This window comes from Equus quagga, chromosome 17 (assembly GCF_021613505.1).
Source record: "Equus quagga isolate Etosha38 chromosome 17, UCLA_HA_Equagga_1.0, whole genome shotgun sequence".
NCBI lineage: Eukaryota > Metazoa > Chordata > Mammalia > Perissodactyla > Equidae > Equus > Equus quagga.
In genome coordinates, this window is record NC_060283.1 from 34,507,870 (window position 1) to 34,524,202 (window position 16,333).

The 16,333-nt window shown below is 48.3% G+C and overlaps 1 protein-coding gene and 1 long non-coding RNA gene across 4 annotated transcripts in view; one reads left to right on the forward strand and one right to left on the reverse strand.

The window, feature by feature from the left end:
* The window catches only part of TWIST2 (twist family bHLH transcription factor 2), a 90,285-nt gene extending 84,698 nt beyond the window's left edge, over positions 1-5,587 (reverse strand). For all 3 annotated transcript variants that reach the window (XM_046644839.1, XM_046644838.1, XM_046644837.1), the window contains exon 1: positions 4,934-5,587. In XM_046644839.1, coding sequence (XP_046500795.1) covers positions 4,969-5,451 — 483 coding nt within the window. In that variant the 5' untranslated portion in view covers positions 5,452-5,587 and the 3' untranslated portion in view covers positions 4,934-4,968. The remainder of the gene's footprint in view (positions 1-4,933) is intronic.
* Positions 5,588-5,707: 120 nt separating this feature from the next.
* On the forward strand, positions 5,708-9,497 carry LOC124229564 (uncharacterized). Its single transcript, XR_006885900.1, has 2 exons — positions 5,708-5,996; positions 9,144-9,497. It is a non-coding gene; the product is annotated as an uncharacterized LOC124229564 (long non-coding RNA).
* Positions 9,498-16,333: the final 6,836 nt, after the last annotated feature.

The window sequence follows — 16,333 nt, forward strand, 5'->3', positions numbered from 1 at the left end:
GTGACAACCATTAGTAATCACTGAAGAAAAATCCCATTCTGCCTAAGTTTACATCAGCGTGAAAATCACATCGTTAATGTCACTGTATCTCATTCCAAAATAAAAATTAAATTAGGGCCCATTTCATACAACTAAATAATATTCAAAGGTTTACTACTGAACCAAAATACAAAATATGTTCCCAGGGCAAACAAATATTAATTTAAAATAACCATGACTGAGTTTAGGATTTGATATCTTTCTCTTTCTCCCCTTCTTTCTCTCTCTTGGTCTTTCTGTCTCTCTCTCTCTCTGTGTTTCTCCCCCCAACCCACTGTGCACCCCTCAACTGTGTATGGCTGTAAATACTAAAACCTTAATCTCTATACTTTTTGGTGAATAACTTTTATAAATCTAAACTTTAGAATTGTGTGTGTGTGGCTGGGGGTTTCATGCAAGCCAATGCAGACTTAGTCTCTTAAAAGCAAATGTCGTGTCAGTTTCAGGTAAATATTTCCTAAAATTTCTTTGAAAAATATTTTCTTTATTAGTTTAGGAATAAATGTACTGATTGGTGTTTCTCTGTCAGATTTATGGGATTCTGCTCTTTGTTTAAGAATTATAAGGAACCACCTCTAATTAATTACATATCGGAGATATGTTGAGATTCCTCATATTCTGGAAAGAAGTGCAACAATGCAAATGATATCAGGAAAAAATGGATTTTTGCTCAAAGCACATTTTTAGCTTTTTACTCTGAGATAAGACATGATAATGATTCCTTATATAATTTGCTCACTTGAATACAGAAAATTTTTTAAAAATTCTTGTGGAATATCTTTGCTTTTAAACTTTTTATTTTGAGATAATGTAGATTCACATGAAGTTGTAAGAAATAACACAGACAGATTGCTTTACACTCTTCACTAAGTTTCTCCCCATGGTAACATATTGCAGAACTATAATACAGTATCCCGACCAGGAAACTGACATTGATACAAGCTCCAGATCTTATTCAGATTTCACCAGCTTTACATGCACTTGTGCGTGTGTGTGTGTGTGTGTGTTTCGCTCTATACAATTTCATCGCATGTGTAGACTCAGGTGACCATGTGGAATATCTTTTTAAGCAGTTTCTGTTTTTAGTGTTTCATCTTGGCTTTCCTTTTGAATGCGTGCATGTCTGTATCTCTTAGAGTCTATTTCTTCTTCATGGCTTTCTGTTTCTTGGCTACAGTAACTTATTCATCTCTTCTTTGAATTTTATTGCCTCGTTCGTGAACTCTTTGCTAGTGGAGAGCTTTATATTTGGTTTGCTTTTTGCAGCACATTTATCCTTTCCCAGGAAAAGACACAAACATAAACAGACATTCCATCGTGCATTCACAGGGTTTTTAAAGACACCAGGGAGAATAGATTAATATAAATACTAAGCTTAAAAACTGTCATAAAAGTTCAGCCTTTAAAATTGGCTTATTAAAATATTTGGTTTTTTTTAAGCCCAGATTTAAACGAAAGTTATGAGTTAGAGTGCTCTGTTCAGAAAGGGTTTATGATCTTTTTGCCAGGCAAAAAGAATCTGGCATCTGTGCCGTCTACCCAGAGTATAGTGAAGCAAGGATGATGAAAAGTCAATTCTTTCAGGCTCAAGTCTTGTCTGAAAAGAGTAGATTTTTCAGAAAACCTCAATAAGTTACTATATGTCAAATGACCTCAAACAGCCACTTGCAAAGACCCATCCTTCCAGCCCCAACTCTGGCCAGATGGGTAGCAAGACTTCCTTCATTCAAGATTGACGGAACAGCTACAGACATTTAAGGGAACAATGTTCACATAACGGAGGTCGGCCCTCTGCATTGGATCTTATCGATGAGTACTTTATAACAAAACATGACTTATATTCCAGGTAGCTCAGTCTTTCATTCTACTTCTTCTGACCAATCGAAAGCTCTCCTGGGATTCTGCATTTCCATTCTCCACAGGGAATTAATTTTCTTATGAGACCAGCTATCATCCCAAATGTAGCAGTCGACAAACACCTCCAAGAAGTAAATTTTCAGGAGGGAGGAAAAGGCTTACAAATATTGGATGGTGAGAGGGTCGTACTTTGTTCTCCAAAGTAACTAAAAAGTTCTTAGAAAAAAAGTTTCTTGAGTACAGTAACCTACTGAAAATCTGCGCATATTGCAGAAGTTAGAGATTTTTTTTAACCACAAAGTAGAAAAAAGCAAAAATGTCCAGTAAGCAATTGTCACCTTCTTCCACTCTCTGAGCCAGGTGCTTCTGACCCTGTTCCTAATTCTCAGGCATTTAATGAGAATACTGAAAACTCCTTTTGAGATTTTCTGGTTAGGTGAACCAGCTGACTGTCCGAAGACATCTGATTTATCGTCTATTCACGTTCCTAACTGCCAGACCAAAAAGAAAGTCAGGATAAATATTAGCACCAGCCGTCCTCCACTATTTCCTGTGTTTCTCTTTATATCAAGCAATAATTTAGGCTTTTTATTGTTCTTGCCGTTTGTCTGGACACAGTTTTTTTCATATATGTGAAAACATCTCACATTAGACATTAAAATCACATACAATTTCCTGAAAGGTCTGGAAATTCTTTGCTGATACATATAACTAACGCTTCTCTTAAATGTTACAAATGAATGCCATTTAGCAACATTTTCAGGAAATCAAATCAATTATGATTGTATCTATACTCACAGAGACTAACGGGTTAAAAACAAAAAGGATACAACAATGTTTGTCTAACATACCCGATAAATAAAAACAGTGTATCCACAATCATTAGTGTATCAAGACTTTCCATATTTCCCTTCTCTTCTTGTAGAGAATGAGTATCTATGTATCTAAAGAAACTGGTTTCTTGGAACAAGTCAGTTATATTCCAGTATAGAAGATGAAAAATAAATGTGACCCCATATAGATCATTTGTTCTCCAGCTGAATGTGTTCTCTCTTATATTTGAAGGTTTTTTCCCCAAATAAACTCAACACTTTTCATTTACTTATTACAAGTACTGCCTTTTATTTTTATATAATCTTTCATTGTGATGTCTGATTCTCTAAATTTTAGGAATCTGATTATTTTTCAATGAATTTTAAATAATCCTACTAAATTTTCATTAAGGTAATATCTCCTGGTATTTGCCTTCAATAATTTTCTGGAGGGAAGTCTTGATGATAATTCTGTTGACGTTTTCCTTAAACAAAGCTATATGTGTACATTTTTAAAAGATGACATTCCTCATTTGTTTGTTCTTATTTCAGATGTGCTGTAAACTATGGATGGGATAAAGGGTAAATGGAATTAACTAATGGAAGTTCATCATTTAGGCAGCGAAAAACAGAATTAATGTATTATCCCACTGTAGCATTTTAGTACTCAGCCAGTCCAAACTTTCTTTCCTAGAGAAATATGTGATTGAGACACTTTCCATCTGTTTTTGACAAAGATAGCAGAAGATTCCCATACGTTATTCTCCGCTAAAAACTCTTTTTAAAAAACCTATAAAACGATCATTATCTGAGGAGGCTATTTCATCAAAAGAATTTCCAGTGGCACAGAAACAAAAACTAAAGAAAAAAATTAAAATCCACCTGTGCTGGATCAGCTTTTCGTGGTCCCAGCAAAAACATTCGCAGATATTATAGAACCACATAAAAAAGAAATAGATATGTTTGGGAGAAGGGGCGGCTGCACGCTCTTGATTAATCTAAATTCCTTCTGTGTGAAGTAGAGACTTTCATAAACACATTGCAAGAAGAGCAAGAAGCTAAAGCACATTAAATAGGAAAGATTTTTAACCCGGCCCCCCCCCCCCCCCCACAGGCCCCCAAATCTTGCATTCTTCCATAGACACAAAGACCTTTGGAAGGAAGATGCCCACTTGTCTCACAGAGCCTTCTGGAAGGGAGGGCGCCTCCGCAGTTAGAGCTTGTCTAAAGGGACTTCCAAGGTGTCTGGTGAAAGGAGCCAGCGCAGGACGCCCTGAGTGCTCTTCCAGAGGAAACCAGAGCTTCCAATGTTCTCAGCAGCTGTGGCCCCCTTGCCTTCGCCCGCTCAGGGCTCGCGCACCGCCTCCCTTTCCCCGCAAACCTGTTTCCCAGCCTGGATCCCTGGCGCTCCCCTGCTGGGTCGAACGCCTGGACTCGGCGCGGGCAGAGCCCCCTCCCAGACTCTCCAGGTTCAAGGCTGGGACCAGAGGCTCCCAGTTCAGAGGTCCGCTCCACCTGCCTGCGGGTGTCTACCCCGGCCTCCGCGCTCCGGTCTCCGCGCCTCAGCCTCGGCCCTGTGTCCCACGCTCCCGGCGCAGGGCCGTCCCCGGCTCTCCGGCGGCACTGGTCCTGGAGTCGCCACCGCGGGGCAGCTTCCTCCTGCCCTCTCCAGGCAAACCTAGGCGCCCGCCTGAACCTCTGCGCGCACCTGGCCGATCACGGCGCCGACGGCTGGGCCCCAGGGAACTGGGCCTGGGAGAAGTGAGTCTCGGCACGACCCACGCGCTCTGCCGCACCCCGGGAAGAGGGCGAAGCCACAGCCAGGCACTACCCGGCTCGGGCAGCTTCCCGGGCGGCCTCCGCTCCTAGGGACGCAAAGGGAGGTTGGTTCCTATCTCCCTGGCCCTAGCCGGCCTCAGGCCGTTCTTCTGATGCCCACTCCTCCGACAGTCACCCACAGACCCCCACACAGCACCAAGGAGGGAAAATACGACAGTCACCAGTCCGCCCGTTGCCGACTGACACCCTGCATGGAAGATTGCAAAAGGCCCCAGGGGTGCCCCCTGGACATGGGAGCTTCCCAACCGACCCCCATTTGTTGCTAGGAGGAAAAGCGCATCCCATCCACGCCGCCGCAGCCCGCGGGGCCTCCTCGAGGAGGGGTGCGCAGGCCGGGCCGCCCGTCCCCGGCAGCGGAGACCGCCCATCGCGCGCGCAGCACCTACCCTGGCGCGCCGGTCCGGACGTGGGTGGCGCGGCGCTAGTGGGAGGCGGACATGGACCACGCGCCCTCCATGCGCCACACGGAGAAGGCGTAGCTGAGGCGCTCGTGGGCCACGTAGCTGCAGCTGGTCATCTTATTGTCCATCTCGTCGCTCTGCAGGACCTGGTAGAGGAAGTCTATGTACCTGGCGGCCAGCTTGAGCGTCTGGATCTTGCTGAGCTTGTCCGAGGGCAGCGTGGGGATGATCTTGCGCAGCGCCGCGAAGGCCTCGTTGAGCGACTGGGTGCGCTGGCGCTCGCGCACGTTGGCCAGGATGCGCTGGCTCTGCAGCTCCTCGAAGGACTGCGCGCTCGGGCTCCCCTTCTTGCCGCGCTTGCCCGGGGTCGGGCTGCCATCTTCGCTGGACTTCTTGCTGTAGCGCCGCTTCCGGCCGAAGCGCTTGGGCTGCCGCTCGAGCTCCTCCTCGCTGGTGCCCAGGCTGTCCACGGGGGACACGGGCGAGCTGGAGCCCTCCTCCATGGCGCCCGCCCGGCGCGCGTGGGGCTGGGGGCGCCGGGCGCCGAGCGCGCCGCTGGCCAAGCCCGCGGTCGCCGAGCACACGCTTTCCGAGTTGCTCGAAAGGCTCTGATTTCAAGGCCGGCTTGTGCAAAACCGAGGTCTCCGGGAGAGGAAGTTATTCTAACTTTTTTGGAAACTCTAGCCGGGCTGGGTTGCTAAATAGTTGTCAGGAGCGAGGGCGGCGCGCTGATTGGCCGCTGCGGCCGGGGGCAGGACAAATTCTGGGGCCTTCGCCGGCCGCCCCCGCCCCCCGGCGCGGCACTTTCAGTTTTGCCTCCCCCTTCGGCCCGGGCCGCGGCGGGCATCCTGGAGGCCGGGCCCTCGCGCCCCGCCCGCGCCTCCATCCCGGCATCTGGCCGCTCTCTGGCCGCCCCGCACCCTGGGCTCAGCCGACCTGGCTTTGTCTACTCCTTAACGTGGAGATCAGGCGCCGCCGGGCTGCAGGATCTCTCCCGGGGCGCGAGGGGCGCGGGAGGCGAGTCCTACCCTAGATGCGCTCCTAGGAGGTGAGGACGCGGCGGGTAGCCCCCGGGGGAGCCCAGGCCTGGGTGCGCCTTGGCTGCCTCCGGGCGCGCAGCGAGTCCGCGCCGCGGCCCGCACCCTTGCCCTGGGGTGGGAGACCTGCGCGGGCAGGGGCCCCGGGGCCCCGGGGCCCCGACTCCAGGCGTCCGGACAATCGGCTGCCCTTAGAGACGCCACTCCCCACGCACGCACTGCGGGGATCCGTGGAGACGCAGCCCGCTCTGCCTAGGCCGTGTATCGGGGACCGTTTCTCCCTGCTACTTGTTGGGGAGCCCTGGCCCCGACGTTTCTCGCAGACGCTCCTTCTAAGCGCTTTATACCTTCAGCGCCACAGCGAGCCTCTGCGGGAGCGCCCGGTGCCCGCGGCCGCGCCCACCTGCGCGGCCCTGCCCGGGATGCGGGATGCAGGATGCGGGCCGGGGATGCCCACTAGGCCCGGCCTCTGCGCTCCCGCTTGGCTTCACGAGTCGGCCGTGGATGCAGGGCGGTCCGGGGAGCAGCGCAGAACCGCCTGCGGCCGGGCCTGCGCGGCCTCCCCTGCACTGGGCGTCCGCGGGCTGCCCGGGGCGGGAAGGCGAGGGGTGGCGACAGCACGGGGCCCGTCCTCAGCCGGCGGCCCGGGAGACCCCGGCCCGCGCCATCTGGGCGCCGAGCGCGGGCGCGTTTGAAGTGGTTCTGGGGGGGGCGGGGGGCTCTTTGTTCGCCAGGCCGCCCTGGCTTGGGGCCTGGAGGTGGTTTACGCCTTTGAACCTATTCCCAGGTGACCGGGCTCAATTAGGCCGGGCCTGAGCGGGGCTGTCAGGCAAACGCGTGATCAAGGGCAGGCTGGACCCTTTTATTGAAGTTGAACTGTGGGCCGGGGGAGCGCTCGGCCTCGGCTGCTTCCCGGGCCGGCCGCCCGGGCCGCGGCCACCGCGGTGGGAAACCCGAGGGCGGCCCCGCACGGGTCCCGGGCTGCTCAAGGGGACGTTTGCCGAGCAGCCGGCGAGCACAGGCACAGCTCCAGAAGAGCAGGCCCTCGCACAGACGTGGCGACGCGACAGCGCTGACTGTCCACAGCTTCCTCCCGGCCCCGCGGGCTTCGATCCTCCGGAGTCGCCGCGCCCCGGGCCCACCCGCCTGGCTGCCCCCTTCCCCGCTCTGGTAGAAGGCCCTCGATTTATCCAGCGCAGTAACATAGCTTTCTGTATCTGTTTCTTTGAAATTCCAAAATAAAAATTTAAGGAACAAAAAAGAGAGCGAGCGGAGCCTGGTCCCCAGCCGTTCGTTCCGTCGCCAGCGCTGGGGCGCAGCCCTGCCCTGGTTCGGAGCCTCATGACGGCCCTGCTCCTCCTCGACTTGCCTTTCACTGTGAGCGCGACTCAGTGCAGGACAGCAGCGATTCGATGCTCCTTTACCGACTCTGTGTGTCACTCAGGTTGGGGAGCTCGAGGACCCAGACCCCAGGCTCTGGCCCAGCTTAAATGAGCCCAGGGACATCCCTCCTCCCCAAACCCTGAGAGCGTCTGGGGAGGAGAGGAGCGTGCCTTATAGCCTGCTCCAGCTCCCCTCTGTCTCTCCTACCCGTGATGGGCATCTGAACGCTTTCTGCCAATCATCTTCCTAAATTATAGTAATAACACCACTGGGGTGGAGTTGTACTTAGAAAGGGCCAAACATAAGATCCAAGGCGCACATCACATACAGGTAAGATTCTCATTTTAAAAATCCCCCTTAAAAATTTCCCCTTGAAAAATGCCTCAGGAGGGCAAATGACAAGCCTTCTTTACAATGGTTCTCCCACCACATCTGTTCCCTCGACAGTGTTTATAAGAGCACTGTTCCCCCCATTTATATGGTGGATGGGTGCTTGATCTCCTTTCCACCCTCTTCTACTCTTCCTTTCTGAATCAAGGGGATGGAACGGTAAAAATGACCCTTCTCAGAATTCGGCAGCCTGGTCTGCAAGACGCATGCTTGTGCCAGGTGGAAGGGAAACAGGGCCACGGGCTCTGCCACGTTTTTAAGCCCAGTGGTGGAGACGTTTGGTTTCTCCAGGCAGCACAGCATCAGGTCACTGGATGTCCAGAGGTGGGGTGTGAGCCTCCATTTTCTGGAGTGGCGTCTCTTGGGAGCTGGCAGCAGTGGCAGTAGCAGCAGCCCCTTGATTCCAGGGCGGTTCTGGCATCACTGTTCTCCTGGTGCAGTGATGCAGCAGCTGTAGTTTCGTGGTACGGTTTGGAAGTCAGTTCTGAAAGCTCTACCCAGAGCCTGTGTCTTCGACTCCACAGCAATTCTCTCATATCCTCTAATAAGTTGCTTCCTGCGTAAACCAGCCAGCGTGGGCCCTGTTCTCTACCGTGGACCTCTGACGGAGACACCCACACTCTGGGCTGTGGTCTGGAAGATGGACACTAGGGTTCTCCCCAGGGTCCCATGTTTCCTTGACATCACTAACACTCACTTACAATGGGGGACTAACATTGGCCTTTGGCACACATTTATAAACGTCTTTGAGATCTAATCAAAGTTGTTCTTGCAACAAACTCATAATTTTTTTTCACTTGGAATATACACCAAATTTCAATTAAAAAACAACAATGGAAAGATGAACCGTGACGTAAGAATGAAAGCGGGAACCGGGTCTGGAGCAGAAGCCAGGCTTCTCCGCAGAAACTTTGTTTTGTAGATTTGACTTCAGAATCGTATGAATGTTTTACATAATTATAAAAAATTAAACCACAATGAAAAAAATAGAAATCGCTAAAAAAGTCAAAAGCAAAATTAGACGAATGTATCTAATTTTGTATCATCTTGGTGGCTTAACCATGCAGACTGGAGTAATTTATGATAGCTTTAAACACTGCAATTTGACTGTCCATCCCTAATGGCAAGTACTGCAAAGAAAAAAGAACTGCAAGGAAGTCAAACTGTTTTCAGTATTCCTATTTCTAGTAACAATACTGCTATTGTCGCTCTGAAACTGTAGGCCAAAAGCAAATAAGTTATTATGTTTACGTCTTTGGGAATCAAGATTTCCAGCCTAAAAGAAAAGAGATACAAATAAAAAATGAAATGTTAGGTAAGACCATGTCATTCTAAATTTGTTGGAAATATCAGTATCAACTCATAACGTATTTTCTCTTAAACAGTGCATTTCCTGGCCCTGAAAAGACCTAGAAATGTTGACCGATCCAGTGGCAATGAGCATGACTAGTGCCCAGATTGTGGTCTCTCCTTGAAGAAATGGCTGACTTAAGGTCTGGGGGAAACATGCACGATAAGCCTGGAGCATCTTAATATGCCAGAAAGCAAGGAAGCTATCAGTGACTCCTGGGGTCATGTCAGAAGGACTCTGGAATGAACCTGAAGATGCCTCCATGGGCCAAAGATGGTGCAAGATAAGCATCAATAAGAATAATTGCAATGCAATTGCAATGGATGGAAACAGACCAAATGGTAAAAATCCATGAGTTTATAGTGTTAAATAAAATACTTATTGGTTACCTTTGGTTGATGATAGGAAATTGACTCACAATTGATTCTTGATTCAAATCACATCAGCCTTTCTTATCAAATTATACTTCAAAGTAACATATGATTTGCTGAGAAGATGTATTGCTCTACAGATGTCCTCCAGATGATAAATGGAGGTGAGATGATAGGATTAATCCTCTTGCACACCTCATCCATGCCAACTAACATCACACAGCTAGAGGCAGACTTCTGGGGTCAGGACCCACAGCACCTATGAAGGGTTCCTGCCAAAACACCTAACCTCTGGATCCGGCAGCCAGTTCCAGGAAATCCAGGGCATGCTACTCAGACAGGTGAAATGGAGCCACGGGGATGCAGTCAGATCTAGGCTCTCCTTTTCTCAGAACCCTGAAAGGGCTCAGTTCTCCTTGCATAACAGCCCTCCTTTACCAAGATCTGTAAGGCCTGCCCAGTGTGGCCCTGCTAATGCCCCATTACTGCTGACATCCTGTCCTGGGGATCTAGCTCCCTCTGCTTCCTTCATGCTGGCCTCCTGGCAGCCCCTCCCCACACAGCCCGTGTACCCATACCTGAACCTACCTGGAGCTTCCTGCCCCCTGATAACCATGTAACTGACTCCCTCACATCCTTCAAGTCTGTCTTGGATATCTATTGCCACAGAACCAACCACCCACACATTTACCACCTTAAAACACTACCCATTTCCTGTGCTCACACCTGCATAGGCCAGCAGTTTGGATTGTGTTCAGCTGGGTGGATGTTTTGTCAGTCCTGCCTGGTGTCACTCTTGGGCCTGTGGTCATCTCCTGGCTCCAGTCACAGACCTGGTGGTTGGTAGGCTGTCAGCTGGGGCACCTCAGTTCTCCACCATGTGGCTTCTCCAGCAGGCTAGCTTAAGCTCATTTTCACTGTGGTCTCAGGACTCTGACCACAGCCCCAAGAGGGCAAGCCCGTATTCTCATATTTGCTGACATCCCACGGGCCAACAGAAGTCACAATGCTGAGTCCAGATTCAAGAATTTGGTACTAAAAAAGTTGATTGGCGGCTGTGTGTGTGGGGGGGCGGGGTGAAGGGGACCAGTTGTCACTCCTAGACTTCCTTTAGGATGATCATCTGGAGGCCCACTCATATTTGGGGGAGACCCCCAGTCATCAGCATTTGTCAGTCTTTTCCTTGTGGCTGGCCACCCTCTCCGGAGAGGAATTCTTCCACCTCCTGCCCTGGAGCATCAGCCTGGGTTCCACGGTCCTGGGCACCCAGGGAGAGAAGATGCCTGGGCAGAGTTCTCACCCTTCAGAACGTGGAGTTTCACATGTCAGCCCTGTTTTCAGTACAGGCCCTCACATTTCCTCTCAGCACTGCCTGCTACCCCCAATCTGAAGCCTCTCTGGCTCAAATTTTCCAGATTAACTTCCAGGGCCTTCCAAGGTTAGGGGGAGGTCTTGCACCTGGCCTCTTGGGGTGGGGGGGGGGGGTGCATCTGGAGATGTGACTGCTCCTGACATTGACTGAGGGCTGGGGATGCTGCTGCACAGGCTTCAGCCAACTAGCTTCTCAGGGGTGCCCCCCTGGCCTGTGCTCTGGCTTCCCTGTCCTCCCCCGTCCACTGAATCAGTTACCGCTCCTCCAGCCTCATCCCACCTCCCCAAGCATGTCCTGCTGTTGGATCCTCTCTGGTTCTCTTTGAGCTCTCGGTTTTTGCCTTTTAGGCTCCTTTAGTCCAATTTTAGATGGATGTACGGGAGACAGGGGAGATAAATGCATATGTGCACCATTTTTAGTTGGAAACTGCCTGAAATGCTTTAGAAAGTGTTAACAAGCTAAGATGCAGGTGCAGAAACACCTGCCCTCGGAGGTGGCTTGGTGCTCCCCCTGCCTACCTTGGAGGGCTCCAGGCAGACTTGGGAGCCAGGCTGCCCTGTCGTTGCCTCCGTCTCCACAGTTCTGATGGGCAGCCACTCACTACCGATCCCTCAGGATGGGAGATCTCGGGGGCCAGAAGTGAAACCTCACACCATGACTTGGGAAACTGAGGCTGTGAAGGCATTAACCCATCTCTCGCCTTTTTCTAGTCCAGCGATAGGTGGTACAGGGTCCCCCACAAGCCCGCCTCCTGGTCCTGCTGGGAAGGCCTCACCACTCAGGCGCTTTCCAACCTCAGTGGGTTGTGAGGTTATCATCCACTGTTCTTCTGGGAGTGGCTGGATTTGATTTAGCTTAACTTCAATTTGTGAATCAGAAAGCCTTGTTTTCTCCCCCCAAACACACTCCCCCCTACAAGAAATGTAACGAATAAATGCAGGTCCAGATTGCCCAAATGGAAACCTCATTTCCATGGTTTAATGCCATTTGATATAATTTAATATAATTTGAATAGATGTTTGCTCAGATAGTTCCTTTAAGTTGTCACTGTCTAGTCCTATTTGTTTTTAATCTTCAAATCAGTCATTCACACCTTCTGCCCGTTCCTCTCCCACCCCTCCCCAGCCCCTACTCATTTAACCTCTTCAAACTTTGCGCTTTCAAAGGGAACCAGCGGATGCTGTTGACTGACTGGTGGAGAGAGAATAGGACTCACAGTCGACATCCCTCCTCACCACATACTGTGGTTGCACTCTAATAAAAACACGTCCTCTATTGTACACTGTGGGGAGAAATTAATTGAAGACAGAGGAGTATTAATACAGTGTTAATTATCACTGTGTGACTAATCTGTGCCAAAAAGTGGGGAAGGAGCCACATAAACAGACACTGCACAGCACTGCATGTTGAGGGAGGTAGTGGAGCTGTGAACCCAGGCTAAGGGAAGACTGAGGAGGGAGAGACTAGCAGGTCTGGGGTGATGGAAGGGACTAGCAGGCTGTTGCAAAAGCTTGGCCAGCAGACCAAGGAATCAAGGAATCAAGGTTCCTTTGGCAAGGGACCAAGGAACTGGGGAGCCAGGGAACACAAAACTAAGGAACCATGGAACAACACAAACCAGGGAACCAAGGAATCAGGGAAACAAGGAACTGGGAACCACATCATCCATAAAATCAAGGAACCTAGGAACCAAGGAATCTAGGAACCAAGGAATCTAGGAACCATGGAACCTAGGAACCACAGAACCTAGGAACCGTGTGACCTAGTAACCAAGGAACCTAGAAATCACAGAACCTAGGAATCATGGAACCTAGGAACCAAGGAGCCTAGGAACCTAGGAACCTAGGAACCACTGAAACTAGGAAGCAAGGAATCTAAGAACCACAGAACCTAGGAACCACGGAACCTAAGAACGAAGGAACCATGGAACCACAGAACCTAGGAACCACGGAACCTAAGAACGAAGGAACCATGGAACCACAGAACCTAGGAACCACGGAACCTAAGAACGAAGGAACCATGGAACCACAGAACCTAGGAACCACGGAACCTAGAAAACATGGAACCACAGAACCTAGGAACCATGGAACCTAGAAAACATGGAACCTAGGAACTATGGAACCTAGAAAACACGGAACCTAGGAACCAAGGAACCGTGGAACCACCGAACGTAGGAATCACAGAACCAGGTAACAGCAGAGCTGGGGGGAGCAAGGAAGGCAACGAGGGGCTATCTAAGAGGGAGAAGCTGCAGGATTTGAGTTCTCTTAGCGAAACTGTGAACCCCTGGGGGCAGGCTTGGGATTAACTAGGGAGGTAACATTCACCCATTTCTCCTCTCGCTGCGTGTAATTGTGTTTTCACCGTTAGTTACACTAGTTGGGAAGAGGAAGACAGGCAATTTAAACACTGCCTTATCATGCAAGAAAAAGAATTAACGAAACCCAGCCACAGTGCCAGGCTGTGCAGAAGAGCAGAAACAGAACAGGACAGTGACGGGGATGTCACAGATAGCATGGTCGCTATAGTTAAGAATACTGTATTGTATATTTGAAAGGTGCTAAGAGAGTAGATCTTAAGAGTTCTCATCACAGAGAAGAAAATTCATAAGTATGTGCGATGGTGGGTGTTAATTAGACTGCACTGATCACTTCACAACCAATACAAAAATCAAATCATTGTGTTGTACACAATGTACTAATGCTGTATGTCAATTATATCTCTACAAAAAAAATGAAAGAAAACAAAGAACAGGATGGCGAGGACTCAGGATTCTGTGTTCTGTCACTGACTAGGAGGTGACATTGGGTTAGTCCCTTCCTCTACATGGGACTCAGTTTCCCCTCTGTGAAATAACAGGTTGGGGTTCATGATCCCTACAGTTCTCTTAACATGACAGTTTCTGGGTTCTACTTCCAGAAAATGAAATCCCTGTTTGGGAACTAAAGCTTCATGTGACACTTTGAGGCTTGGTGGCGTTTTAGAAAGGGGAGGGCCACTGCCCAGGACGTGGAGAGTGTGATTTTCTTTAATCTGTCTAAATAACGGGCAGGGGAGTCTTTGGTGACCACACAGGCCCCGACCCCTCATAAAGTCCCTGCCCTGTGGTGGCCTGGTCATAAACTTTCCTGAAAAGGTCATGTGAATTTATCGTCCCCCGTACTTTATAATTAGAAATTATGGTCTCTCTTCTGCATGACACTTTTGAGCTTTAGCAGATCTTAAATTAAAACTATATACATGTTTTAAAATGCCCTTCAGGAAACTTTAAATTCATGAGTTGAAAATTTGACTGAAAAAGTCCTGAACACTTTCTAAATAAACACACAGGTTAAACCTAAAATGTTTTAAGGAACAAACCTGGAATTAAACTTGTGTGTTAAAACTCTGATTATAACTTGAATATAAAAAAATGCATCAAAGAAGTCTTCTGGGGGAAACACTTCTGGGTGTATGGCAAATTTCTCTTTTATGGAGGTCAGCAGAGCAGTGGGGAGCTGGGCTGCAGGGCTGTCCCAAGTGAGCTGGAGGAAGAAGGATTGGATGTCCTTGTTTAAAGAAGAAAATGCGTGTGTGTGTGTGTTTATGTTTATGTAGGGTTATGGGGTGACATGTAACTTCTCTAGGCTATATATTTTAAAAAAGGTTTTTAATTATTCCACTCGACTTCCTTTTCCTACTTTATTTCTTCATACCCTAGGAGGGAAGATGAATAAGTAACAACCCAGGGTACCACCGTTTCCCATCCTCAAGGATGACAATGGAGGGGGCTGGGTTGCCTCTGGCTGGGAGCCCATTAGGGGCGCACGGGCTGCCTGCTCCAGGCTTCTCCCTCTAATTCTGTCTTTCCTTTTCCTCTCTGGCCCCATGACTTTTTCTTCCTCCTCTTCAAAAAGGCCCTCATGCCTAACCTCTGAGGAGATGCTATCTGAACTCTGAAAATAAGATGAAACTAGCTTTATTTTATATTTTTGACCAAGACCTTTCTCCCCCTACCCCAGGAAAAGTTAATGAACACCAGTATCAAAGGATGAAAGTGTCACCTTTATTTATTTATTTCCCTGGACCAAACAGGAATATTTTCTATGTAAAATGTATTGTATCTTCAGGGCTGTAGGATGGATGAGTGTTACTCCTATACCGTTAATCCAATTTGAAACCCGTGGCCAGGTAGCTCAAAACTGAGCAGCTTATATGACAACCTCTTGTATTTGGGCTGTATAGAGGTTTGCAATTTAAACGGAAAAAAAATATTTGCACTAATTTTCCATTTTCTAAATGATTTATGTAAGGAATGTGGAATATTGTGTTTTCTTCTAGGAAAATTCCACAGGTAATGTTTTGGTATATAATCAATAACAATGCAAGTAGTGGAAATCTTCAAATAACCAGATATTTTCTTTATTCTCAGATTTGAGGAAAACAATCAACTCGATGAAGAGGAAGGAGGAAGAGAAGCTGAACACCTAGGAAAAAACAGAGAAACACAAAAGCAGCCTCTTAGTACTTCCTGTTGACGTCGGTGGGGACCAGCCCAGCTTCCCACATGATCGCATCTTCTTGTAACTCTCTTATTGTACACCTTGAGACACCGAGATCCTCAGCTAGCCAGTGAGTATATTCCATATACTAAAGCAGAAAAATGGACCCCCCCCAAGTATGGCATGGGGAACTGGTTCTCGTTCTTAGGGGTTTTTTTAATCAACCATTTTTTAAAGGTATAATATACCTACAATAAAATGCACCCATTTTAAGTTTAAAATTTGATGCCTTTTGACAAATGTGGAACCACCTCCACAATCCAGAACCTTTCCGTCACGCCAGAAAGTAGGGCCCTTTGCAGTCAACCTCCTCCCACTACCCAGCCACTAGCAACCATTGATCTAATTTATGTCCCTGCTGTGCTTTTTCCAGAAAGTCATAAAAATGAAGTCGTACAGGACACAGGCTTTTGTGCCTGGCTTTTACACTTAGAATAATGCTTTTAAGACTCATGCACGTTGTCCCACGTATCTATAGTTTGTTCCTCTTCATTGCAGACTATTCCATTGTATGGAGACACTACAATTTGTGTATCCCTCCGTCAGTCGAGGGACATTTGGGTTGTGTCCAGTTTGGGGAGATTATGAGTAAAGGTTCATTCAGGTCATTGTTTAGACAGGTTTTCTTTTCTCTCAGGTAAGTACCGGGGAGCAGGATTGCTGATTCCTATGGAAGTGTGTGCTTAACTTTGGAAGAAACTGGCAAACTATTTTCCAAAATGGCTAGACCATTTACATTCCCACCAGTAATGTATAAAAGTTCAGCTGCACACGGCTATCATCAAAAAATAGAAAATAAGAAGTGTTGATAAGGATATAGAGAAATTGGAACCCACAGACATTGCTGGTGGGAATGTAAAAAAGTGCAGCCACTGTGAATGACAGTTTGGTGGTTCGTCAATAAGTTAAACATAGAACAACCATAGCATGATTGTAGAAT